This window comes from Mycteria americana, chromosome 3, assembly GCF_035582795.1.
Source record: "Mycteria americana isolate JAX WOST 10 ecotype Jacksonville Zoo and Gardens chromosome 3, USCA_MyAme_1.0, whole genome shotgun sequence".
Taxonomy (NCBI): Eukaryota; Metazoa; Chordata; class Aves; order Ciconiiformes; family Ciconiidae; genus Mycteria; species Mycteria americana.
Window position 1 is genome coordinate 80,785,364 of NC_134367.1, and position 27,062 is coordinate 80,812,425.

The 27,062-nt window shown below is 43.6% G+C and overlaps 1 protein-coding gene and 1 long non-coding RNA gene across 7 annotated transcripts in view; both read left to right on the forward strand.

Moving 5' to 3' along the window:
- The first annotated feature begins 3,572 nt into the window (after positions 1-3,572).
- The window catches only part of SMOC2 (SPARC related modular calcium binding 2), a 148,512-nt gene continuing 125,022 nt past the window's right edge, over positions 3,573-27,062 (forward strand). For 3 of the 6 annotated variants that reach the window (XM_075495812.1, XM_075495814.1, XM_075495817.1), the window contains exon 1: positions 3,574-4,223. In XM_075495812.1, the coding sequence (XP_075351927.1) occupies positions 4,149-4,223 (75 nt within the window). In that variant the 5' untranslated portion in view covers positions 3,574-4,148. Of the gene's footprint in view, positions 4,224-27,062 lie in introns of all 6 variants that reach the window. The other 3 variants (XM_075495813.1, XM_075495815.1, XM_075495816.1) reach the window with 2 other exon arrangements.
- LOC142406946 (uncharacterized) lies at positions 6,020-24,056 on the forward strand. The gene is made up of 3 exons (XR_012774760.1): positions 6,020-6,798; positions 7,374-7,516; positions 18,397-24,056. It is a non-coding gene; the product is annotated as an uncharacterized LOC142406946 (long non-coding RNA).

Below are 27,062 nucleotides of genomic sequence, written 5' to 3' on the forward strand. Positions count from 1 at the left end.
GCAGGTGCCAGTATATTCTCTAGGTCTTAGAGGAACTGCTTGCTTGACTTTTAATATTATTTCCCGTTATTTTTTCAAACTTAAAAAACGAATGAAACATTTCATATACCTCAAACAAGGCTGCAGAATGCATTCGCTGCTTGAGAAACAGCAACCTTGAAAAGCAAGTAAGAGCGCAGGGCAATTCTTTAAAAGAGGGTGCCAGGAATCCATAGGAGAAAAATAATGTCTTTCTAAGAATTGCATTATCCTCCACCAAGCAACACCTGATCCTGCTGTGAGAAGCAGACTCCTGAACACTTACATATCCCAAGCCAAGTAACATGGCTTGGATCTAGTGGTCCATCCCTGCCATTACAGTACTGCATTGAAACCTAAGAGGATTTACTTTCTGTAGCCTTGATAGTTAAGAGCCAGATAATTCTTCCTTTCTCACAGTTAGAATTTCCAAGATCATTACTGGAACAATCCTGTTGAGTTTAATGCAGGATGGTCAAACGTCCACAGGATTTTAAAGCAGCCTGCACAATTCTATAGCAGAGAGAGAATTCCTTTTTGCTTTTTCTGACCTAATTAAAAGCATGAGAAGAAGGCATTCATGCTCTAGTAAATTCTGCTGAGTATTTCCTGTATATTTGGATCCACTGCTGTTTGACTATACAGGTTTGCTCCATTCTTGTTGCTTTCTACAACAGTTCTAGAAAGACTTGGGGGAAGAGGAGAAAACGTGGGTCTCATTACAAGAGCAGAAGTGTAGGAGCTCAGGAAACTTGGGTACAATTCCTAATGTAGCACAGATCAAGTCTGGACATTGTGTTGGCGTAGGGTGGCAGCTAGGCCAAAATTGACCCTGACACATGACCCAAAACATGTCTGGCCATGGGGGCTGAGGGCTGTTCTCAGGATAAACCCACCACTGACAAACTACCGCAAGTAACGTAAACCAAAATTTTCCTTCTGTGGCATCTATGCAGAGGGGACACTCACAATGTATTGTTGTGAATGGACCCATGAGTCCTTCTGGAAATCTGCCTTCTTTTTAAATGTGAGATCTACACCTGTAAGGAATACTGATGTGACTCTCTCATAGTCCTTCCCCAGCTATAATGAGGAAAAACATTTCTGTCCCTTTTTATATCCCTTACCTAATCAGACTGGAAGTTCTTGGAAGCAGGTAGGTTTCTTACCACCATGGTGGTGGCTGGAAGCTCTGCCTGTTAAAATCAGTCTGTCTTTTATATTGCAAAACACTATTTTCAGTTGCTTAAACCTTGCCAGTTTTTATCACTTGGTCTCACATTTTCCTTTAAAAATATTTACTTTAGGCTGAATTATCTTCTGGGATGGGGGGCAAAGAAAGGGAAGAAAAAATTTTAAGCAGCATAGTCAAGTCTCTTTTGAGAAAAAAAGCTGGGGAAATGACAGTAGACAAAATAATAGTGTATATTTTGGCAAGGAATCTTTATTTTAAAACCATAATGCCACCAGTTTCTGGACTCTAGACTTCTCTTTTTGCAGAGTTTTGGCCTTTTGACTATTGCCAACTCTGTGGAAATGCACTCAAATTTGACTAAGTTATAAACACTCAAAAACCTGCAACTTGTTTTTATTAGATAAATTTCTCGTCTATTCTGAGCATGGATTTTTTCCTGCGATGTCAAATCCAAACTGCTGTGCCGTTTAGTAGGTCCTGACAGATAAACTGAGAGCAACGGGACTGTCCGCCATGGATCGCCTTTGCCCAGCTGCACGCTGGCACTGCGCAGGAGGACACTGAGCTGAAGGCGAAGGGGCTGTGGGCTTAGCAAGCCACAAAGAGTGTGGCAGAAAGGAAAGCAGGCATGGGGCTGCTGGGCTGCTTGGTGATGAAGGGGGCCTGGACCCGAACTGGGACACAGACTGGGTTGAACTGGCAGAGAAGGAGGAGGACTGGGAAGATGATTCTGGAGAGGTGAGACTGACTGCATTGAAAAGGCAATGGGAATGAGAGGTTTGGTGAGGGGAAAACGGGACTAGGTACATGGGGAGAATAATTTTAAGGTATGAGGGAGGCTGGAGTCACAAGACTAAAAGCTCCTTCTGGCTCCGACAGAGACATCAACATTGCCCGGTTTCACCATCTCCCAGATGAGAGGAAAGGGCTGTGAAGCTGGCAAAATGTTCTGTGCTGCCTACTGCAGCAAGTGGCAATCTGCTGTCTCTGTGTGAGATGCTGCTAGTCTGAGACCGATGGAGGTCTGTGTGGTGCAGCGAAGGGTCCCAAACATGCTCTGACTGGGCAATGCCATATGATAGCTTTCCTTTCTTTTCTTTTTCCCATTTAAAAAGCCCAGGAGATATTACAGGCCACACACACGTATGCATGCACATACTTTGCGTCAATAACTGAGTTGTTTAAAACCAAACTTTTTGAAAAGAGGGCTTTCCAAATTCTTGTGCTCAGTTGAGACCTGGAGAAGCTGTAACTAGTTTCTTGGCTGCATGCCTTGAACATCGTAGGATCTGGAAAAGTCAGCAGTAGGTGTCCCAAGCAGGGCACCTAAGTCTGTCTGTAATTAATGTCTCCTTCTCTCCACCTTGGTTCACCGTGCATGCAGCTACTGCTCCGGAGAGCACGCTCCATCCCCAGCCCTGGCTGAGGCAGCGTGTGACTGCCAGGGTGTGACAAGCCTGCAAGGTCAGATCTGGACGCTTGGGAAATTGTCACTTGTGTGCTGGGAGCCTGCCACTTCACAGTCTCCCTAAAGCCCTTTCACGCCCGGGTCCTCTCCCACAAATGCGCGCACCCGAAGAATAAAGCAAGCCCTGAGAGCTTCAGACTCCCTGGTAGCACCACTGAACCGTGGGGATCTCTGCAGGCTGGCAGCGAGCCGCGGGTCCCAGGGGAGGAGTGGGGGACTCCTCCATTGACAAAACTGCAGTAAAAGGGTTTCTTTCAGGCCGGCGGGGGGAGGACATCCTCTGGCGGCTGACAGTAAGGAAATAATAAAATACCTCTATTTGGCTCCTAAAAGATAAGCGAGAAAAGCGCAGAACTGTCGGAAGGAAGGTTTCACCCGGCATTTACCGCACGCGGAGCGGCAGCCCCGTAGCGACCTGCATCTCCCCCGGTACTCCGCCCCGGGCAAACAGTGCCCGCTCCCCGCCGTGCCAGAGGGCCTGGCAGCCCCCAGCGACGCCGGCTGCCGCCCCCGCCCCACAGCGCGCTGCTGCCCGGCTCTTGCCCCCGCCAGAAGTCTGGCTGTCCCGGCCCCCGCTCCCCGCCCCGTGCGGTGCCCGGCGGGCGGCGCGGCGCACCGGGCGGGCGGCGGGGCCAGGGTCGGGGCGCAGCGGGAGGGGGTCGGGGTGCACCGGGCCGGGGGTCGGGGCGCCTCTCGCCCGCCGCGCCAGGGGCTGTGGGTATTCGTACGTGTTGATTCGGCAGGAGGCGGGGGGGAAATGAGCCCTGCGGGGGGAGCAAGCCGGCGTCCCCCCGGGAGCACCGGGGAGGGTTAATCGGCGAGGATCCGTGGGTCTGGGAGGAGAAAGCGGAGGCCGGGCTGGGGAGGGGGGAGGATAAGAGGAAAAGGGGAAGAGCGGCTCGGTGAGGTCGCACACCGCCAGCCTCCGCAGCCGCGGCAGTGCCTTCCCGCGGCCCCCCGCCGGCGGCGGACACCGGAGGGGTGGTGTGGGAGTGTCCTCCCTTCCCGTCCCAATTTTTTCCTCCCGCTTCCCCGGCCACGGGGCAGACGAGGCTGGAGGGGAAAGAAAGCGACCCCCAGGGCTAGGCAGCAGCCCGTCCGAGGCGGAGGGAGGCGCGGCGCCCCGGGGAGGCGGCGGGGTCCGGCGGATCCCCCGGTAGTGCCTGCGCGGCGGGAGGGCTCCGGGAGAGGAGAGGCTGGGGAGCATCTCCGAGCCGGGGCTGACTCTCCAGGAGCGAGGGAGGGACAGAGAGAGGCAGAAACTGCCGCCTCTCTGCTACACTCCCGTCCCCAAATTTCAAGGGGTGGGGAAAAAGAGAAACGAGGACCTGAGCTGGGACCTCCCAGCGGGAGCGATTGAAAAGGAGCCAAAGCAGGCGTCGTGGGGGGAGCGACATCCCAAGGACAGTCCCCCTCCTCCGCTTCCCGGAGCCGCTGCGTGCCCGCCGCCGCTGCCGCCGCCTCAGGATGTGGGTGCCGCTGCTGCTGCTGCTGCCGGAGCTGCTCCCCGCCGTGCCGGCCCAGAAGCTCTCCGCCCTCACGGTAAGGCCGCCCCGCCGCTGGGCGCTGGGCGCTGGGCACCGGGCGCCGGGCACCGGGCGCCCGGCGGGTCGGTCCCCCGGCGCGCACCTGAGCGGGCTGATGCCTTCCCCCCGGGCGGCCTGTGGCCGCCCCACGCCCCTCAGCTGGCGGGCGAAGGGCTGCTCCCCGCTTTGGGCGGAGGATGGAGCACCCAGTCGAGGTGGGGAGCTCCGCCGCGGCTTGCCCGGCATCGCGGGGCGCGGCGCGGTGAGCAGCCGGCACCGCGGCCCCTTCGCGTTCTTCCAGGGGAGAGCACGGCCCGTGGCAGCGAAGTGGAAGTTTACTGTGGGTCTGCGCAGAGCTTCGGGCCAGTGTTGGTGTCCGTGTCAATGCTTTTATTTTCCCGAAGAGGAATAATGCTGCAGTGAGGTCTGCTTCTGGACTGTCTTGGGTTGACCGATTTCACTTTATTTTTAATTATAAAGCGACGTGAACCAAGTCTCTTTAGCTATTCCAGGCTCCGTGATGCTAAACATGGAACTCTGCGTAGAGATGGGTGAGCCAATTCATTAGGCTTGCTAAATAAGCCATAACCACTTCTCTAGCCAAGACCTGAGGTTTGCAGCTAATAGCTCAGTTCGGTCTTCTTGTAGAGCTTGCAGTGTTTGCAAAGCTATAATTAATGCAATCTGTAGAAATAAAAACATTTTCCTTAAATGTGTTTTTAAACAAGTGCTTGAGTAAACATAACGGGCAGCGAGTACCCCTTTCAAGCTGTTTTTAAGTGTTTTGGTGAGGGCTGTGCCCTTTAGAGTTTATTATGCTAAAGTTACAGGCAGTTGCAAAGTGAAATAGACCCTATTTTTGTCTCAGCCTTTCAGAAAGTTTCTGTAAAATACTGAGAGTTGGGTTTTTCCCTTTCTTTTTCTTTCTTTTTCTCTTCTTTTCTTTTTTGAGTAGAGGGGGATAGGGACAGCTCAAGGAGGAATGGCGGTGGGGGATGGCTGAGCTGTTCATACCTGAAATTCTTCAGAAAAAGTTTTGCCTTCTTGTCTAGTTTTTTTGGAAACGATTTGTAGATTAGAAGCTGCTAATTGAAAACCTTAAAGGAATGAGTTAGCTCCATGAATTTGATAGTGTGGGGCATCTGAAAGTGTGGGACAGGTAAAGTCAAGTAATTCTCAGCTTTTACTTTTTAAGAACCTCATTTGAAGCACCCTTAGACTGTCCTTAGGTGATATACACTATTCTAGTTAACAGGTTAACATTGCAATTGAGTTCCAAGTTCACCTTCATGAACGTATAAACAGAATTTACAAGAGATTACATGTTATGTTCTTTCTTCTGTACATAAAAAAGTTCTAAATATTAGCATGGAAGTAAACTGGAAATGCTACCAAAACTTAATTTGTCCAAACGTAAAGTAAGAATGATTGTGACTGTTATATCATCTTTAAATGATACATGGCTCAAATGATGCCAAAGCCTTCTAACAGATGTATATAAATCACTGCTGAATGTTACTGTCATTCAGTGAGTGGTTGCCTGCCTCACAAAAGGGAAGAAAAATCTGGCCAAGGGCACTTGGGCAAACTCGTTAAAAATTAAATGTCATAGACTCATGCAGATGTATTTGATTTCATTGTTAGCTCAGTGATGTCTGAAGTCCCTCTGTTTGCTCTTTCACCCATCCAAAGTGTGTATTGTTAATTTCTCTACCTTGTAGTAGTGTGCATCTTTATGAACCATGACCAGAAAAGTCAATCCTGGTGGAATCCCCACCCTCTGCTACCAAAAAGGTAATGGCTTTGGAGACTTCAAGCTTTTGGACTGAATTAAACTTGAACATTTTGGTAGGGGTAGCTAGCCTTGCTAGAAGGGGACTGTAGGTAGTGAGCTCATGCTGGTTTTTCTGCTGCCTGTGCTCTTCTTACAGAGGTGGCTAGCGCATAATAAATATTAGCCTATGTTAGAAATCCTTCCATAAAATGGGTAATGAACAGTCGGACACCAGTAGGAAGAAAACAACACACACACACATACTCATGCACACATACTTTTTACATCTTCCCACAAGACCAAACTTTGAATGAGGCAGGTTTATTTCTACTATTTGTGTGCTTCCCTATTTAAACAACAACAAAAAAGCAATGCTATTACAGCAACAAATACCACAGCACTAAATCATTCTTTACTCCTGCAGTCATTTTGCTTATAGCTCACAGACTGTATAACCCCTTCCCACATATACCTTTCTCAAATATTCATGGATAGTATCTGCATAATTATAAGGGAAAACAAATCCAGGCTGTGTAGAAAGGCCAAGAAAATGTATGACTGTTTTTCACCTGCTGTGCCATTGTGTGATGACAGAGAATGACCATTCTTTTCTACACATCAGATGAAGATTTTCTTTTTATTTGTGGTTGGAAGAATAACAAAGAAAGACCAAGATTTTCATAAATAACCAGAGGCCACGGGGACAGAGCATGTTTCACTGTGGACCTGAGTTTCATAAAAACTGCGGGATGATTATGGGGAGAGTGTGCACATCCCTGACGGTATCACACTACAATGGATATATGAAGCTTGCCAGGTGATGGTAATATCAGGGGCACAGTCTCCTTAACCGCAGTGGTAAATCTGCCATAAGATGAACCTTAGCAACCTCGTAATAATAAAATTGACATTCCCTCTAGCAAAAGCAACTCTAAAGTTAAGGTCATTTTTCAAAAGATGACTACATGGACCAGAGGTTTTTTTCTTTGCCTGGGTTTTGAACAGCTCAGGGTTCTAAGCAACAAACTGGATGATGGCCGGGCAGGGAGGGGGGTATCAGCATTTGTCTTTACGGTTTTCATCTGTCTAAACAGATGTCTGGGCTATTTTAACTTTATGTCCTTGCTAGCTCCAGAAGCAGAGCAAGTATTAGTTTCAGAGAAGACTTCCAGTAGTTTACAGAGCTGTATCCCTGTTTAATTAGGAATAATATTTTTGCATTAGATTTCCCTTGAGAAGAAAACGTCACAACCACCTACGTCTATAGTTCAGGTGATATGTGGTTTTCAGATGTTGGAAGCTTTGCAATAGTCCAATAGCAAGAAATTACAGGGTTTTCACACAAATAACACCTCCAAGAGATTTCTGATTGCCTGTCTTATGTGACTGCAGGTCTGCAGGGACTGATGAACATATGGCTTTCTACAACCTTGATAATAGCCATCAGGACAGCTTCTGGCAGGCGGATGCATCAGAGTAGTCAGCAGGTAGTTGAGATGCAGTCTGGTCCCCTGGTCCTCATGGCTATATCTAAAGTGAGTGTATGAGTGTTGTAACATGTCCCTCTCTGCCCAAACTGTGGGCCCACTTGGGTCCCTGTCTGTGTGCCAGGGTAGAGGAGGAACATGAGGGGTGGGCTGATGCACAGCTGAATCTTTATTAGGGAGCCAGGATGTGCACCAGGGTCCAAGAGTTTCAGAGTTCTTGTGGGTTCACTGAGTTAGAGATAGCCCAAAGCTACTTTGAGTTTGTACCAATCTTGGTCTCTTGTTCTCAAAAAATACTCTTTGCTAAAGTTGCTCCTGGACTCTTGTCTCCTGAGTAGGAGCATATTGCAATAACAGACAAAGTTAGGGGAAACATAATATTCCAGTTCTGAATTGCTAACTGAGCCACAGGGATGCATGGGGGAGGAGAGCATTATTTAGTATTATATTTATTGTTATTTCAAATAAACAAACATTGGCAACAGAACAATGGCTTTCATTCTGGGAAGGTAGGCTGAGAGCTGTCTCATAAGAAACCATGAGATCTGGAGGGACTGTAGCCAATTTGGCTGCTCCTGGTTTTTCCTCCCCTTGTGTCGAATGCTAATGTAAAACATTCTTACATTCCAGAAAATATCTTAAGTAGCCTTGCCCTTTTACCTTGTTTATGGAAAGGCAGGTAATAGTCTGCAATTCTTGTAACACGTTGTTGGAACATTTTTGCAACACCGTATTTTTATTCTGCTCTGTGAGATGCACCCGTTCTTTCTGGATATATGAAACCTATGAGAGCCTTATTGGCATATTGTATTAGGGGAATAGTCATATCTTGGGGATAGAAGTACTTTCGTTTTGAAACACAATGTTTTGAAGTAAGCTCATTTTGTTCCTCGAATAAGTAAGTTTATGATCACTGTACTTACCACCACACTTACTTTGGCATTGTTTATGCTGTATTTTTGGAACCATCAGCTTAGCTTTTATCTCAGTTGTGGTGTTGTGTGTGTGCATGTACTTGTACAAACAATAGGACACAAGTGTTTCTTATTTTAAAATCTTGATGACTTATAACACACCACAAACTATGTAATTTTATTCTTTCAAAGCCTTGCTGAACCGAGTGTCCTTCTCAATACAATATTGATCTTAGATCTTACAAAGGAAGAAACTTTGCTTGAAATCACTGCTTGAAATCGCTTCTTGAAATGAACACCTCTGCCTGTTAAAAGTTCCTTTCATCAAAGGCTGAATATTTCAGGGAACAATTGTTTTCTTTTTCTCCCTTGGCACATGCTTTGTGAGTATTCAATAGCATTTAATGCGCTGGATAGCTTCCACAACACTCACCAATATAAGATGGACCACTAAGGTAGTTCAGTAAAGGGAAGCTAAACACAATCAAAGCTTTCCAAGTTAAGGACCCATTTGGATGGCGCCTGCAAACCCAAACATTTGGAAAAGTTACTCTAATTGTGACTCAAAAACCAAGACCATAAATAAAACTGTAAGTGGCTCCAGATCCTAACAGCATTGTTACTGCAAATGGGCATTGGTACAACCAAGGGTACATCAGCTCTGAAAATAAAACACTTTCAACAATGCTTCCTTGCAATAAACTCTCAAGACACTTCTCACTAAAGAAACAAAACCAAAACCTGTGAGGGTTATTATTGAAAGAGGCAGGAAAACTTTTGATCAGGGGTTAGAAATAATTTTTCTGCATGCAGCCAACATAAACTGTACCTTATAGTGTGAAAGACATAATGGAGATGGCAGGTTGACTGCACACCCATAAGATTTTAAAACTAGAAGCGAAGAATAGAAGTGAATGTGGGTGGGGAGGGAAGAGCAGGATAGGGGAAACAAAAAGAAGTAGATCATGCGTATTTTGGCCAGTTGTGATGCTTTCGTCTGTCCCCTGTTGCCCACCGAATACCTCGAGGAACAGCCGTGTGTATTCCTTGACAGTTGGCAAACGCTGGGGTTTGGTTCATTTTGAGAAGCCTCCAAAGGTTTAGCTGCTATCCAAAACCTATCTGAACCGTGTTGGTTTGGAAATCAGGCTATGAATCTTTTCAAGATCTGGCTCGCTCAGGACTTTGCTAGTGTTTCCATTTCTTCAGCCAGACCAGCCTCACCACAGGCGCAGCCATTTTCACAGTATTTTGGTACTTCCATTTCCTGTCAGGCCTGAGACCAGGAAGAGCAGAGGCGCCTGAAAATTAAAAACTGAGTAAGAAAGAGTGGAGATCAAAGACCTATTTTTGAACAGCAAATGAAGGTCTGAGTTTGGTTCAGGAGTGGCATTTTTTACCTGAACAAATTCATACGTTCTTGAGGAAGCTGCAGAGTGAATGGAGGTTACATTTTGCAAAGGACTAAGGGATTTCCAAATATTTTGTGTTTTCTTTAGGATCAAACCCTAAATACTTCTTAATTTTCTGGTTGATTCAATATTGTGTTTTGAGGTAGATTTTTGGAAAGTTCAGATGAAAGATTCGCAGTGAAAGTCATTTCACGGTGAAAAGTTGGAATGCTTTCATCAGAAAGAATATAGTCAAAATAGTTTTTGACTTGTGTGAACACTGCCCTCCCCTCCTCTGCCTCTCTAAGTGTCTTCTACAATAAAATTCTGGTGATGCCAATCATTTTGGTCTCAATGGCCCTGCGTGTTCTCATGGGGTAGGCTTCTGTTGACATTTCTCTATACACTTCTGGTTATTAATTGATAATCACTGCCTTCATATTTATCTACAGCGATAGATAAAACACTTTCCAGTGCAACGCTGGCTGTGAGCCTGAAAAGAGGAAATGCTTCAGGAAAAAACAGTTTACAATATGCTGATGTTACACAGAATAATTTGTGCCAAAGGAAAAGGAGAGATAACTTAAGATGTAGCAAGAAATTGGCCATAAGCAATATCTAGTAATTCTCTTTAGGAAAAGAACTGAGCAGAGAAAAGCAGGTATAGCATAAATACCTGCAGTTTTTCCTGCACTTTTTCAATCTTTGCAATCTTTGTGCAATGGTGTGCATGGGACACAAGGATACGAACTTTGGTTATGGGGAGGTGAAAGCTACCCAAAAGCCTATGAACTGATATTTAGATTGGTGTGGTAACACTTAGTATCAGAGGATTTCTTAATATGACTTTACCAAATTATGAATGGTCTTCAAAGAAGCAAAGTTAATGTAGTGTCATGTCTTACAACAGAACCCGTGAAGTAAGTTTGTGTGGAGCCAGTCCCCCAAACTGAAGTTTTAGCCAGTCCTTGCAGAAGAAATTGCCTTGATGAGTTCGTAACTGCCCTTCAGAGAATTTTTTCCCCTTTCTAATTTATTAGCTTTTAAAAATGACCACTAAGTATTTCATCAGCTGCTGAAAACCCAGGCTAATAGAGAGTACGTCCTAGAATTCTTGTCAGGACGGAAAGAGAAAACATTTCCTGAAGGCAATCCTTTCCAGATCTCTCCCTGGCTTACTCAGTATGCTGCTAGAAAACTCACTCAAGAATGTTTAGCTCATACCTATCCAAAACCTAGCTTTTTTTCTTCATTTACTTTAGGCTGCTTGTTCTGTCATCTTCTGAGTCATTGAGTAAAGATCTTTTTTTCTTTTGTGTTACCTTAAATTTGTTCTGAGGATGTAATAGTATACTTTCCTGTCTTTTAGGTGTTCATTTTTAAACTGTATACAAATTAGCTGTCATACATATGCTATAAATCTTCGACTCTCTGTCCTAGAGCACCTAAAGTGTACTTACATGAAAACAAAGAAAAATTCCATTGCTCTGGAATGCTCTTTATTTATGCCATGGCTGCATGTGGTATTTTACAGATTTTTAGGATACAATTGCTGCCATAAAGTGCTCACAGTCTTTTGTTCAGGCTAGATTTATCATACATTTATCGATATTCTGACCTTTGTTCAGTATTAAAGCAAGATACTGTCAGTGAATAAGCAGGTAGATGCTCAGGAGAGGTCTATACATTTTTTGAAATGAAAGTAATGCCAAATAAAGAATAATTTTAATGGTAATCAGGATGGACTCACTATGATCCACATAGCAAGCTGCAGTACAGAGAAAACCTGCAGATTGCGGGCATGTGTGGACGTCAGGGAGAGAAGGCAATGACTCAGTTTCATTATCTTTCTCCTGCTCTTATCTGGGGTAAAGCGGAGGAGTGGTGGAATTTAGTCTGAGTAAAAGTCTGCCATTGAGTCTCATTGCTTCTTTGAAGGAGGGAGAGAAGGGAGGGTGACATTTTGGTGGACACACAAACCGTTTAACCATATTTTAACCATAACATGACTACATGAACAGAAATGCTGTTAAACCTGACCACATATCCTGAAGTATCACAAAGTGCGTGATCTGCCTGGGATCTAGATCATGCAATCTAGATAACTGATTCCCAAACCTTTTTCTCTGCTAGGTGCTGCTCTTTACAGTGGCATCTTTCTGCTAATGGTAGAGCTTAGGGTCTGGGACCCCTTTTTGGAGAATACAAGGTGGAAATATGGCATTGGCAGCATATCAGAAAGGCAGTGGTATTAAAATGTGAGAATCTCTTCTCAGTGAGGCTGATACGTGCATGCCATGCTGGCTGCAGTGTGCTTGCCTTCATCCTGAGATTCCTATTGGGACCGTGAGGTGAACCTAATGGTCTTAAAAGGAGAGTTACTATCAGAGGCAGGTTCGTAAAGACACGTTGAACACGGCTTCCAAACTGGCTCTGGTTCAGTTGCCTCAGTTAATGTATTTATCCTCATGTCCATCTGTGTAGGTGAAGAATTATTTAATGCATTTAATCAGTGTTTTAATCAGTTCTCATTCACTTTAGCATCCACATTGGTGCCACTTAGTGCAGCCAAAGGGGTGCCAGTGAAGCTGACCCAGGCTCTGTAAGTCACATTCATCAAGTGCTGCAGTCACTGTGTGCCACCTTGTATGCCAATAGTGCTGTATAGCACTGTTCGAGGCCAGAGAGTAGCCATCATGTGGATTGATGTGCCTGCTAGAGTGAAAAATCAATGTAGCAAATGTGACTTTTTAAAGTCAACATTTCTATCAAATAAAAGATATCAAATAAGTGAAATGTGGTCCCAAATGTGCTACATTGTAGCAGAGGATAGCACAAATTCTAAAGACACCTTTGTCCCCGGAAGAGGGTACAGAAATGGAAAAGACTGGCAAGAAAGAAACTGAAGAAGACTCTGCCTTGACCGTATGTTTATTTGTTTAGTAAGTTGTCTCTGGTCTGTAGGTTGGCCTACTTTTGGGAGGCAGCCATCAAAGACTTCAGAGACGTAAGATAAAAAGCAGAGAGGCGGTCTATACAGATCTTTCTCCATTTCTCCTCCTGTCCACTCCGTTGCAAATACTTACACAGCGTCCCCAGGGCAGGGAGGTCACCCGTCTTCTTCTATGAGACTTCGGGGATCCACCACCGGAGGGAGTGCCAGAGCAGCAGGGGCTGCTCTCCTCCCTCTGGGAAGGGCTGAAAGTAAGGGAATCCCTTGTTTCTCTACCCAGATGGGTAAGTCTGGAGGGGAGGAGTGGGAAAACTGGCGACCTCCATTTTTCAGCACTTGCTACTCAGTTGTCTATCAGATAGGCCCTCAAGTGGGAAAAATCTCCCATGGAAAAAATCTCAACAGAAACTATTGAAAGGCGGAATACAGTTCTGTAAAAAGAAAGTGTCCTTAATGACATGGCTTGCCTTGACACTAATTAACCATTAGCACTGGTGAGAGCCCAGAGCAGGCTGGTGTGGACAAAAGGGAAAATATGGCCTAACATATGAGCTGCTCTTGACTGTGGGACACCAGGAGGTGTTCAGTCTGCAGAAAGCGTATGGCCTGTTCATTTCGTTGCATGTATCCATACTGTTTCTTTTTGCAACATTTATTACATGGATTCTGGTGAGCAAGACAAAACAAAGTGGACAACTTATTTTCCACACTGTATTTAATGGGATTATGTTTCAAACTGCGTCCTCCTGGGAAGGCAGTTTTCAAGCATGTCAAATTTTTGATGGATTTCAGCCTAAGTGGATTTAGTTGCAAATCTGAACTTTGTACAGGAGGTTTTATCTTTCCATCTTGTTTCCTCCTTGAAAGGTTCCATAAATTACCTTTCTGAGAGAAAGGGAAAGATTTTTTGAAAGAAGTGTTCATTTGGTAAATTGCTCTTCTGTTTAAGTTTCCCCTTTCCAGGTGCTGAATGACTCCCAGAGCAAAAGTTCTGTCATTGCTTGGTGATGGACTTCCATTAGTTCACAATAAAATTACAAGGCAATATTCATGCACTGATAAATGATTTCTTTCTGAAGGAAAAATGGCAAAAAGCAGAGCTCAAATGTCTATTTGTCTGCATGTAGTGTAGTAATTTTCTCCACTGCAAAATGGGTGTACAGTGCTGCTCTTTTGAAATGTCAATGTTTTACATTCACTAGACACAAGACCAGGAGAGATGCAAGGCAATGAGATAGTCAGAGTATCTCCTACTAGATGGCAAAGCCAGATCTGACACCAAGATGAAATGGCTTGAATACTGCTGATAGAGATTGCTTTATGCATCTGGGTGGCTGGTAACAAACCCACAGAAGCACAGCACTGCTGCTTTGATAGAGTAACTGGTGAGATAATCACAGATTCACAGTACAAGTGGCATTGAGGTAAAACCAAAGAAAAGAGCTAGCAGAAACCCTGCTGGTAGGAGCGAGCTCAGAGGAGCTCAAAGCTGACATTCTTTGTGACTTGTGATTTTAACTGGGCTGTCTCTGGCCTCTGCAGATTTTGCTTCAACCTTTGCCTTCCCCATACAGTCGACCTTCCTGCCTTAGGACATGTTCTTCCCCAGAGTTTGCATGCTTTGCCTGTGTACAGACTGTAAGCTCTTTGGGTTTGTACCATGTTTTGGGCGGAAGAGGCTCATTCTTGATTGGCTCTCTTAGTCTACCATCGTTATCAAGTTCAGTAATAAATAGAAGTAAATCTTGAATGACACCTGCTTACAGACAAGGGTGAACACAAATAATGGAGGGTATACAAATAGTGGAGTTAATCAGGCAGTGGGGGCCACAGTCTGGTTCTTTACATCCTCTGCATAGTATCCAAGCTGGCTACTTTGCACTGACTTTCCTGGGGTTTTTTTGAACCGGATCTACCTTTTGTAAAGAATGGGAGCAATCAATTCAGCACTACAGGAAGAGATGAGCAAAAGGGTCTATTCCCTGGTCTTGTCATGCTGCAGGCCAAAGGGATCTGCATAGTGCAGAGGGCCAAGTGTCATCTGCTTGGTATTTCCTGACTTGTGAGAGCTTAGAGTTTCAACCTTATCATTGCCCTAAAGCTGGGGTTCTCAGGCTGTGGTATGTGTTTCCTTTCATGGTGCAAAACTCTTTCTCCCCTAAAGGAAAAAAAAGCCCTGAACCAATGCAGTCTGGTCTTTCTTGCAAAGAATAAAGGGAATGTCTGGATGCCTCTTCCTATTTTTGCATGTAGCAGCATGGAGCTGAGAGCTTCTCTAACCACTGCCCTTCCCTACCTTTTCTTGAGGGAGAAAAGAAGATGGGTCTGGATGCAAGACACTTCCATCCTGTAGATGCAGACCAAAGAGCTGAGAGCTGTTCTTGCTACTGCCTTCACCACCTCTTGAATGTACTCTCTTTTTCTATAGCAGCAGCACCAAGAACCCTCTGGGAAACCTGGCCCAAAGGCTCTCTTGACAACCTCAAAGAGGTGTCAAGCATTATCAAGGGGCACAGATCTTCTTCCTACAGGCTACCTGGGGCTTCAAAATGTTATCCATGAGCTGCAATAAATTCCTTAGATTGACATCTCGTATCTTAAGACTACCGATGTCAGTCATATATGTGTATGCACGGGTGGACTATGTACATTCCCATGCAATGCCTTTCTTCCTTTTGTTTTCCAATGATGATTGGAAAACCCCCATAAAAGCCTAAAGTTCCCTTGGGGTTAATAACCAGAATTTCAGATTTTTTTTCTGAAGTTTATGCAATTTGATCTGACCACTTTGATCTTAAAGTTTTTTGTTTGTTTGTGTGTTTTGGTCTAAGAAAGGGGATGATGCGTAAGAGTTTAGTGTAAATTTTCATTTGACAAAGTTTCTAAGTTGTTAGGTTTTGACTGTGTTGGAGATGCTGCAGGGCAGCTGTGTTTGGTAGTTGATAAATTTGTGCCGTCTAAAGACTGAAAAGAACACCATCTCCTTTCAAATCTCAGATCAGGCCCACTTCAGGAACTGCCTCAGGCAATAGTTGGTTTTATTTTAGTAGCTCTCTTGACTGTTATCCAAAACGGTGAGAGAATAGAAGGAGCTTTTGCTGCTTGAATTGCTTATTGTGACAGAAGCAATCAAAAAGTTACAGTTTCTCTCCTTGACACAAAAGTAAATTATTTCTTTAAAACGGCTATCCTGAGTCTTCTCCGCACACCTAAGGGTGAGGAAACTCCAAAGATTCATTTTACAGACATGTCATTTTACAGACATGTCAGGAAATGACACTCATTTAATACAAGTAAGAAGCAAGCAGAAGTGTTCAATGAAATTAGGTGGTTACAAATGGGACTAATCACATGTAAAAACTCACTATTTCCACCTGACGGCAATTAAACCAGTGTCAGAGATGCAATGAAATTCCCTCAAGGGATCTTCATATAAATAAGTTAAACATTAGAAGGAGTGTGCATGATAGATGGAAAAGCTTGAGAGAAATGACAAGTTTATCAAAGCTGAAGGGGGTCACAGTTCATATTCTAGAGCTATTTTGTGGTATGCAGGACATCTCTCAGGAAGAGCCCTGCAGCTATCTGCTGTCAGCAACAGCAAAGCAGGTGTGTGTGTGTGTCTGAGAGAGGCAGAAATAGATGTTTTCTATTTCTCGTACTTTATGTTTCTTGTCTGAATACAGGTCAACACCTTTTAAACCTTTGTGATTATTTTTTATTGTTTCTGGTTTTGCTAGAACACTACTGTTTAGTGGAGTGACATTTAGAAGTTGTTAGCAAAGTATAATAGGAGCTGATTACTTAATTTCATATCAGTTCTTTGTGACTGTAAAATGGCCTGAGGGCTGCATGCATCCACACATTCTGTGTCCTGCATTGTTTGAAAAGTGGTGGGATGTGTGCCAGGTGTCTGCAAGGCAGTTCAAATAGTGGAGAAGCGTGGGTGAGGGGAACTGAGATGGTTTGCCTCCCTAGTACACCGTTTTGAGAGATCAGAAATGATTCTGCCTCACCATGCTGCAGTCCTTCCCGATAAAGGTGGGGGATCCCGTCGCAGCTTCTGTCCTGGCCCTCTGGAATACCAGTTTGCTTTTGTACACCCTCATGTGACTTGGAGAGCAGAAGTGCCTGAGACAGGCACTCAACAGAAGTAAGTTTGGAGCTCTCCGATCGTGCCATGTGTGTCATGGGTAGAGGAGCAGCACGTGCAGCTGTACATGGGTGCCAGAGGGTTCGTATGATGGCAATTCAAATATTCCATACTCTTTATAATGGATGTGTCCAACCCTCTGCACTACATCCTCCTGAATCCAGTAGGAGTTTGAGCAAGGCAAAGTTGGACATGTGTCTGTTCTCTTGACTCTGAAACAAGGGAAACTTTATTTGCTCTCCTGGAAGGAATGAAGGAGAATAAACTTGACTATGGGTCTTCCCTATAAGGGCAGGAGTGTGCAGAGGAGCCTGGAGATGATTGCAATATCTGAAACTGATACTGTCAATGAGCATATTTGGATCTGAAGCCTCAGAGAGGTGATAAAATCTCTGTCAGTCTGTATGTGTCTGGGTAGTCAGGCTGTTCATATCATATCCATGACCCTTGAATAAAAGAGAAACATATTGTCAGCTTTTTGTACATATAGGTAGAAGGTGATCAACAGAAGGATACCACTGGACATATACTATACAGAGGAATGGCACAAAATCACTTCACCCTGCTGTCTGTTGCTACCAAGTGGTACTTACTTTCTAGAATCAACCTTGTCATCATATTCATGCTTCTTACATATTGTTGTCAAATGCATGTGACTGCAGAACTTAAAATGCCACTGAAACAGCCACTAATTTGTGAAATAAAACTTGTTAAAATACCGTCTACCTTTCACTCTGCATGGCAAATATAGCTCACTGTCTTGACAGGAGGTTGGTAAGTTGGAGCTAAATCCCACGTCCACCAAAATCATTATTATAAGATTGTCGATCCATTTTTTTTTTTTTTGTGAAAATCACAGTTTTGGTCTTGGCAGCAAGGGGAGAATCTCTTCTGAGACACGTCCATTCTTAAATGACGTGCTGTATGAAGGCTCCAAAAACTGTTCTGGGAGCCAAAGATTGGCTGAAAGATACCTGGAAATGGTGGAGGCACTGGCTCAGGTGAAATAGAAGAAATGAGCAGAACCTGGAAGAGGCAGTAATCAAGGTCAGCAGAATGGGAAGCTGTACTCATCCCAAAAGTGCAGGAAGAAAAAAGCTCAGGTCTCACTATTTCTTCTTCTTCTTCTTCTTCTTCTTCTTCTTCTTCTTCTTCTTCTTCTTCTTCTTCTTCTTCTTCTTTTTCAAAAACAGTATATTTGTTCCAAAATAAAATGGGCTATAAATAAAATGGGCTATAAATAAAATGGACACATTTTTATAAAGTTCTTTTCTTACAAGCAAGCTATAAGATAATCGCTAAAGGTTTCGTATTACATCAGAGTCACATCATTTATCGACATATACAACTATGTTAAATTAGAGCTAAGGCCATGTATGTGTATTGTTCATCAACACAATCATTAAGAAAACTCATGGAACTGGGAGTGCTAAGGTACCTGTTATTCATTCTGGCCGCATTACATAGGCAAGCACGTTCAGTGTGCATTGGTTTCACAAAACACCTTGTTTTCCAAGCTCACACCTCTCCATCAGTCCTGCTGTCCCCTCATGGCCTGGAATCCTGCCTGAGCTTGATTGCGATACGTAAGGTGAGACCCCTGCTGCTTACCTGCTGCTACCTTAGCTGAGAATCTGCCTCGTTGTCCAGAAGTGTTTGCGCATTGTGTTAAAACTCCTTTTGCAGATTGCATATGAAAGCATGCAATATGGGAGTTTGCATTTTCAACAGCCAGCCCCTGTCTTAGTGACTGTTATGATGCATGAAACTAGTTAATGCTGTTCTTTTCAGTTAATGTGGCCAACACTCCCTCATGTCCATTAACCTGAAGCTGTAAATGGTGCTATGAAATGAAGGGTTGGTCTTTCAGTGTATGGGTCACTTGCATTGTTGTTGAAGCACACTGATCAGGGTCTTAAGCTTTTTCTAGCCCAGAGATCTCTGCTGCTCACTGTTTTGCTTTCTCAAACAGCTGTTGACTATATGCTGTCTCTCAAATAGAATTTTTTTCTTCATCACGCTTTTCATGTCAAAGGTGAACACCATTGCACTATTGCTATTTCATTTTCCAGACTGCATTAGGATCTGTGCCATGGGAATCCATTTGACTGTTATGATGTTGTTCAAATACAGTGTAACTTGAATCGAACACTTGGCAGATTTAGCCTGATGGACTGTGAATCCAGATGTTATCCTTCTTCTGCTCATCACCTAATAAAATACATACCCAGTACTTTGTTACCCTAGGGATAATTCATCAGCGACACTCAGCTTCATTATGGACGCTTCACTTACCCTGCGGAGGGTGGCGGGTCCGTCCAGTGGAGAAGTGCAGTTCCACTGTACGTAGTAGGTCATTTGGGAATTTGTCTGGGAACCCTTTCCTCCTAGAAAGCGTATATTAGGGCTTGGGAGCTAGTCCTGAAGCTCTAGTAATGGCCAAACTGGTGACAGTGTGCCTACAATACCTCTCAGAACCAGAGAAGACAGGTTTGGTTCAAAGAAAAATGGGCAAATCTTTCTGCTTTATTCCTAGGTGACTGGTAAATCACTGCTGCATTTTTGATTGATGACCGAGACTAAGAACAAGCTCACACGTGAGGCACAGTTACAGTTGTCCGGTTGTTCCTGTTTATTTACCATCATCTCTGTAAAGCCTGGTTCTTTGGGAGCCAGTGGAAACTGAGTTGGTGAAAAGGATGGTTCCCTCACCTACTAACAGAGCTTTTGTGAAAGGCCAAAAAAGATATCGGCTATAAGATGGGCTGAAAAAATAGGGAGAGAAGAGTCACATATATCCAAAGATAGGTGCATATATATTTGAAGGATCAAAAAATAAAAGCACAAGATAAGAATGTTTTAATCAATACCATATACAAGATAGCCATCTAGCTCCAGGCAGTCTAGAGAAAATGCTCCCTTCTTGCCCAAGTCATGTACATGCATGTACTGACTCCTTTGCTTGGTTTTTTTGGTTGTTATCGTTGTTTTTAACTGTTTTCCTTTTTTTATGGATAGATGGCTTTTCATTATCTGAGATTTAAAAATCATTGTTATCAATAACAAAACAAGTGAAATGTCTGCTAGTCAATCTGATTAGCTGAATGGCTAAATGCTTTCTTTCATGTTAAGAATTATGTAAGCAAAGCTACAAGTCATTAAAAACTGTATTAGCATAAAGAGGGAAGCAATGGAGAAATTTGGGCAATTTTTCTATAAGTTTTTTTAAAAGGCAATTTGCCTGTGAAATGTTGTGTTTTTAAAGAGAACATTTCTTAACAAACATCTCTTCTGTTTGAAAGTTTTCTGTAAACTTTGTGGATTTTATTGAAATCCTGGGTTTATAGTGCTGGTGTTCTTAAAGAGATGGAGAAGCTAGTCATTATATTGTACTCTAGAAATGTGTAGTAATGCAAGGGAATTTTGTTTCCTAAAAGAGCTGACAGAAGATAAAAGCACAGGAAATCTAGTGATTTTTGAGTAGATGGGGTTTTTAATCAGAAAGAACTTCAAACAGCTGTAGTATTTCATGCGTAGTGTAACATGGATGCAACTACAGGTTACTATAGGTATGTGTATAGTTTTGTGGTGTATCAGTAAGCATAGCTAAACAGGAGCTAATACAGTTTTAAATTTCATGAACTGAGTCCACTTCTGTGAACTGTTTCTAACCTGAAAGATATTCTGCACAATTTGCAAACTCTTTGACTTAGCTCCTTGTTAGCAATCATGCCATCATATTTCAGTATTGAAGACAATGTAGCAGTACTCAGCGTTGCCTTTTCTTCCAATTACCCTTTCTCCTTTTGAGAGTTCCTCTACCATTTTTAGTATGACAATACACATTTCTGATAAAAGATTATGTGATATCAAAGATGTGGCTCATTTAAAAACTAGTATATCATACTATATAACATACTAGTATCGTACGTTCATAAATCTATAGCCTTCAATACAGAGTGGCAAAAATGTCCAGGGGTTTTGCAGATTTTACAGAATATTTTTCAGCCTTGAAATAGCCTATAAAACCAGGCTCTATTCGTGAAACACTTGAAGGTGTAATAAATACTGCTTAATTGTGGTGGTGTCAATACAGGAAAATCTCTCAAGTACATCTGAAGTATGGGCAAAGTTGACATTTCAATTTTGAATCATTATTTAGCATGACAAGAGACTGAGATAAGACAGGTCAAGTTGTTGATCGTTACTTTTGATAACTTTGTTTCTGACCACGCATATTAAAATGGTCACAGACAGCTGCAGCTTTACCCCTGCAGAAATAAGGAAGAAAAAATAATATTCTCATATAACTATCATCAAAGACAAACTCTTATTGAATAAAATTGTTATTTTATTCTCACAGGTTTTTTTTATCTGCTTCATGCTCACAATCTTCTTTGCATGGCAGATAAGATCATCTATAGAAGTTTAAAGATATGATTTGGGTGATGTCTCCAAAGATCCATTCTTCAAACATGCCTTTGAAAAATCCCAAACTATTTCATTTATGTATTTTTTAAAGATATCTTCGGTGTTATATAGAAAACTACTTTTCAGATTTCTTGTTTCACTGGGTAAGCAACAGTTCCTTTACATTTATATCACTTCCGTCATCTTAGTGTCACAGTGACCTTGCCCATATCAAAATCTTTAGTGTCAAAATAGTTCAATCTTACAACTGTCTTCTCTAATTACCCAATGTCAAAACATCCCTACAACCCAGTCTAAATACATTTGAATCCAACAAATTAGCACATGTAAGGCTTTTTTCTCATATTATTCAATTAAAAAAGAATTCCCCTTCCTCAGTCCAAAGCAAATCATTACACATCCCTCTCGGGGGACCAGTTCCTTTCTGCTTGAACCACTACAACTGCCAAACCCCTCTTAATATGGTAAAAAATGTAATGTAAAAGGCAAGCGGTCTACATTACGTGCTGTGAGGACCAGGGAGTGGGAGCAGTGGGGGCTTCCCATGGGCAGCCAGAGACCGTCCCACCCCCCAGCTAGGAGCAGGGCAGCCAGGGGTACCAGGGCAGCCCCAACTCTGGGCATCAGGCACCTCCCTGGGGATGGGCTGATGCCAAGCTGGGAAGTCACCCGTCGGTTGGGGTCTGGGTCTGGATGTGCAGAGCCCACAGTGAACCTGCAACATGGCAGGAGCAGTGGATCGGGCAGAGGCCAAGCAGCAAAAGTTTGGCTGGAAAGCAGCTCCCATGGGCAGGGGCCAGCCCCATCTGGGTTGTCCCCCCCCAGCGCTGTCTGGGAGGCTCTCCCCAGGGACACCAGGAGAAGGGGGCTGCCACAGCTGTGCTGTCTCTCCGTTGACCCTGAGCCCAGGCAGCCAAACCTTTATGAGGGGCATGCTCTCAGGACTCATACACAGCAATCCAACATAGTGTTTAAGTGCTACAAGCCAGAAGGCACCCTCAAAAATACCTGTATAATCTGAGAAGTAGTTCTTCCAATGAAAAATCCTGGCAACCAGATTTTTGATCTGGAAAAGGTGACAGAAACCAACTTCAGGCAAGCAGAGGCCAAGCTGTTGTTTCCAGTTTTACAGGACAGAAACTGTGTTGGTTGGTGGCAGTATAAGAACCCCAGTAAACCACCTCTTCATTCTAGTTGGCATTGTGTAGCATTGTACTTTGTATAATACAGATTTTATAGCTTTCAATTGCTATGAAATACACAGGCAATAGAGAAAATAAACCTCTGATTTAACCATATATTCTGAAGTTCCTTTGTTTTTCATGAGTGAAGGCTTTTCCCTCGGAAAAGGGGAATCACAAACAAGAAGATAAGCATAATACCAAACCTCAGGATCCCATCATCCTGTAAGTCATGAAAACAGACTGAAAGGAGAACCTGGGGAAATGAATCCCTGCGGTGTGAGTGTAAGGAACTGTAGAAAAATGCAACCATCTGCACAGAGGACTGTCTCAGACAGATTGTGGAAGCAATGTGCGTCCAGCAGTCTTCCAGCTCATCACCCAGTATGTCTAGAGAGCACTAGTCTTTGTAGGTTCCCACATCATATTGAATATTTTTGCAGACAGCAGTTACTAGACTGTTGACCACTCATGTTAATATATCTGACATGATAGCTAGCATGCAGATAAAGTTCCCCCATCCACAATCTCCTCGGCTGTGAGCTAGAGCAAGCTATAACAAGAAATGAATAAATTGCTTTCCACATTGCTTTCCCTGCTTTCCACACCATATAAACTGAAAAGTGCAAGTAAACCTTGTGAAAGCATGGGTAGGCTGCCAGAGACAGAAGCTGCTGAGGGGACATGTCCATGTCTGTCTGTGTGCATGCCTGTGTACGTGTATACAGGTGAAGGAAGCAGGATGGATGCTTTGTGACTGCTTCTGCACTGCACAGCTGAGTGTTGTGCAAACACTCCTGAGTTGTAGGAGACCACATAGCTCAGCATAACTGTGTTACCATGGCACAGCGCCCAAGCTGCTATGGCTTTCAGAGCCGTGCAATGCTGAGTAAACATACCCACCTACATCAGCACTAGTGTGGCAGTACAGTTCTCCACCAAGCAGTCCAGGGATGCCATAGATTACTATGCTTGTAATCATCAGATACATTTTTCAGTGTTTTCAAATTTCAAAAGACTAAACTGAATAAGCAAGTTGCAGGTAACTAGCAGACATGTGACTTGCCTTCAGATGTTCAGCCCAGAAATGCCTTAGTGAAATCAGTTTCTATTATCTTGCAAGGTCTGGTCAGGAATAGCTGTGGGACCACAAGAACTGATCTCATGTTGATGAAAGATCAAATTTCATGCCTTGCATTTGCAGTTATGAAACAAAAGGTGCTTGCCAGCATCAGCTTTTCTGAGACAACAAGAAAACTCTGAAGGACACTTCCTCCTCACTGGAGAAAGAAAAAAAGAAACAAGGATTCATTTCTCATTTCTTGCTCTAACAGAAATGGTGTTTTTACTTTTGCATTCTTACTTTACCATATCAGGATTTTTTCCTGGACTTTGAGAGAAATCTTTACTCTGAAAGCATTTGCAAAGTCATTTGTGTTACTGTCATATGTGGCCAGAAGAGTGGACATTAAATCAAACTCAGTTTCAGGATTTGTGGAAGATTTTCCATTCATAGTTAATCTCTTTGATCAACTTGAATGAATAAAATGATAGGAAGAAATCTTGCATTTGTCTGGGAAATTTTCATTGCTAACTGATTTTTTTTGGTGCAGAAGGCTTGTTTGACCTCCTTTGATGTCTTTCTTGGGGATAGGCATTATGCTTTGGGACTTTCTGTGCTACACAGATGAGTATTGTGCAAACACTCCTGAGTCGTAGGAGACCACATAGCTCAGCATAACTGTGTCATCATGGCATTAGCCATGGATAGGCATTAGCTCATGAAATGATTAAAGGCTTTATACAGCAGCTACTTGGTAAGACTATATGTGGGGACAAAATTGCATCAGTAGGTCCTATCTGCCTTCACAATAAATGTATTAACCTTGAGTAATTAATCCAGTTCCTCACTGAGATTCTCTTTAAGTAGCCCAGATTTTGTCACCTTACTGCAATAGCCTTGTTTTTTAACATATTATAGTTAGAGCTATACCTTTTTATCAACACACACTTTTGGGTAGCATATCAAATGGAGTGATGATATGGATTTAATGTGGGAAGGGAGGAATAAAACCTATTTCCCATTTGCACCAGTTCCATTTCATGGAGAATCTGCTGCAGCTGTGCAACTAGCTAGTCCTCTCCCTAGCCTTTTTATAGCTGATGGTGCCAGGGAATCTGATATATTAGCCTGGGAGGGGTCTGGATGAGCTGTTGGTAGAGCTGAAGTGTAGGGAAGGGGCTAGTCTATCAATGCATGTTTGTCTAAATACTGTGTGGGGTATTGGCTCTCAGTTGCTGTTTTGCACAGTGCTGCTGCTGACAGAACAGACTGGGCTTTCTCAGGTAGGCTTTCAAGGGGTTGTTTCTCTGTGACTGGCAGCTTATATTTGCTAAGGGAACAGCTTCTTTTGGTGCTAACATCAATGGGTAGTGCTTGTTACCTAAATAATCAAGGCAATATTTGATATGTTCTGGTTTGAACTAAGGGCTCAGGCTGGAAACAAAATCTTGTGGAGAGACCATACTTAATGAAGGCTGTTCTTAAGATGGTGGCTCTTCTCAAAGGGACTTTAAAATAATTTTTTGCTTAATAGGAAAGGAGCACACCCCCTCCCTCTGCTCTCCAGAGCTGGAAGCAACCTGGGTACTGCAGCTGTGAGTAGGAGTTCCTCCTACTGTTCCTCCCGTACCTCGTATGCCTTCTGTAGGTGCTGTCTATGATTTGTTGTACAGCACCAGCAAACTGTAATTCAGGAAACAGTTTAACTCATCAGCTCAAGGTGGCAACAGGGAGGGAATTGGGAGGTCAAAAAAGCATAATGGTGCTATCCTGCAGGAGCCTTGAAAATACAGAATTAAACTCTTTCTTCTCATGATGCCATCCAGTGTCTTTCAGGCCTTTTACTGTGCAGTGGTCTCCCGAAGGAGAATGTCAGTTTTGGTGGCCTCAGTCCCTTCTTTGCTGCCATTACTGTACATGCATTGAGTAGCTATTTGAGCATGTGGCTACAGCCTGAGCCATTCTTGCTTTGTGCGACCTGAAGGGAAGGCCTCCCATGCAGTGAGGTTTCGGAGGGGGGCAGCTCCCTCCACAGAACCATTGCAGCCACCTCCATGCCCTGTCCTGTTCACATCCAACATCTTCAGGGCAAAGATCTCTGTATATGTGTGACGTAAGACTTTCTCAAGTGCGAGGTTGTGAACACCTGTGAAACTCCTGCAAGTGCTGTTGTGAGGTGGTCTGTGTACCCCTGTGTGGCAGCAGTGGTGTCAAGGATGCCGGTCAGCTGTGTTGGCTGCTCTAGTTTAACCTGGTGGAGGGAGCTGTTGAAATCCTGCTTGTGGGATGTGGAGAAGACATGTGAATTAGTTGGAAAGAAGAGCTGAGAAACATCCTGTCCTCTCGGGGACTTCCAAACTAAGTGCCTCTGTCAAGCTGTTTTGGCCTCGAGGCAGCAGCAGCCTGTGGCTATCTGGCAGGAACGACTGAGAATTTCTCCACCTCTTTGTCCAGAGGAAATTGAAATTCTTCAACCTCGCCTTTTTGGTTTAGATAATCTGAGGATAAAGCTCTACTGCCCATGTAGTCCTCCCTCAGGGGGAACGATGGGATGGAGGAGAGGATTTGTTAGGCAGGTAATTGTGTCACTCAATTGGAGCAACCACCAGGAAAATCATATATGGTGGTGAGGTGAAAAAGACCATGGAGCTGAACTTTAGGATGGACTTGATGCTAGCTTGCATGCCATAACGTAATCTTGGCACTCAGAGTTTCATGGTTGCTCTCAGAAGACAGAATTTTCCTGCACTAGTGCTGTATGGGATTCGTTCCACAACTTCATGGTTGGAGGACTAAATGTCACCCCCCCTTTCTGGGGATGGGGGGAAGGGGAGCATGTGAAGAATGTTAAAAAGATGTTCCCTAAACCACATAATAGAAACAATGGAAAAAGGAAGAGTTACAGCTCAAGCCATTATATCCCCTGTGTATGTTTCTGTGAGTTCACTCAAAATTGCTGTGGACACAGTGCCAATATTCTCAGCTTAAGCTACTGCTGTGTATTTAAGTTACATAGTCCTCGTTGAACACCGAGGAGTCCTGTATCAGTGAATTTGCAGCAAATCTCCCAAAAGTGAACTCTGGGGAATTCTGCTGAATGCCAGTCCGTCTACACCCCTCAAGCCCCCCACCTTTTATTGTATTGTTGTGATAAAAGCTGCTGTATATGTACATTAGATAACACGAGGAATATTATTCTGTTATAGCAGTGAATCTTTATTTAAATGGAAGTTGTTGCACAGCTGCAACGTGGAAGAGTTGGACCTATAGTATTTACAGATGGGATCACAGTGATGGCTTAGTGACATCTGCTATTTATTTTGTCTTCTGTGAGATGCTGCTGTGTTTAGTGACGATAGGCAGCATTCCTCAGTGATCCTTGATGTGCCTGTATTATTCGGCTAGTAGGCAAACTATTCAGCTACAAGGATGAAACTAAGAATAATTAAAACACCCTAGAAGATCCTATATTGAATAGGGATTTTGACCATAGAAAAAATGTACAATG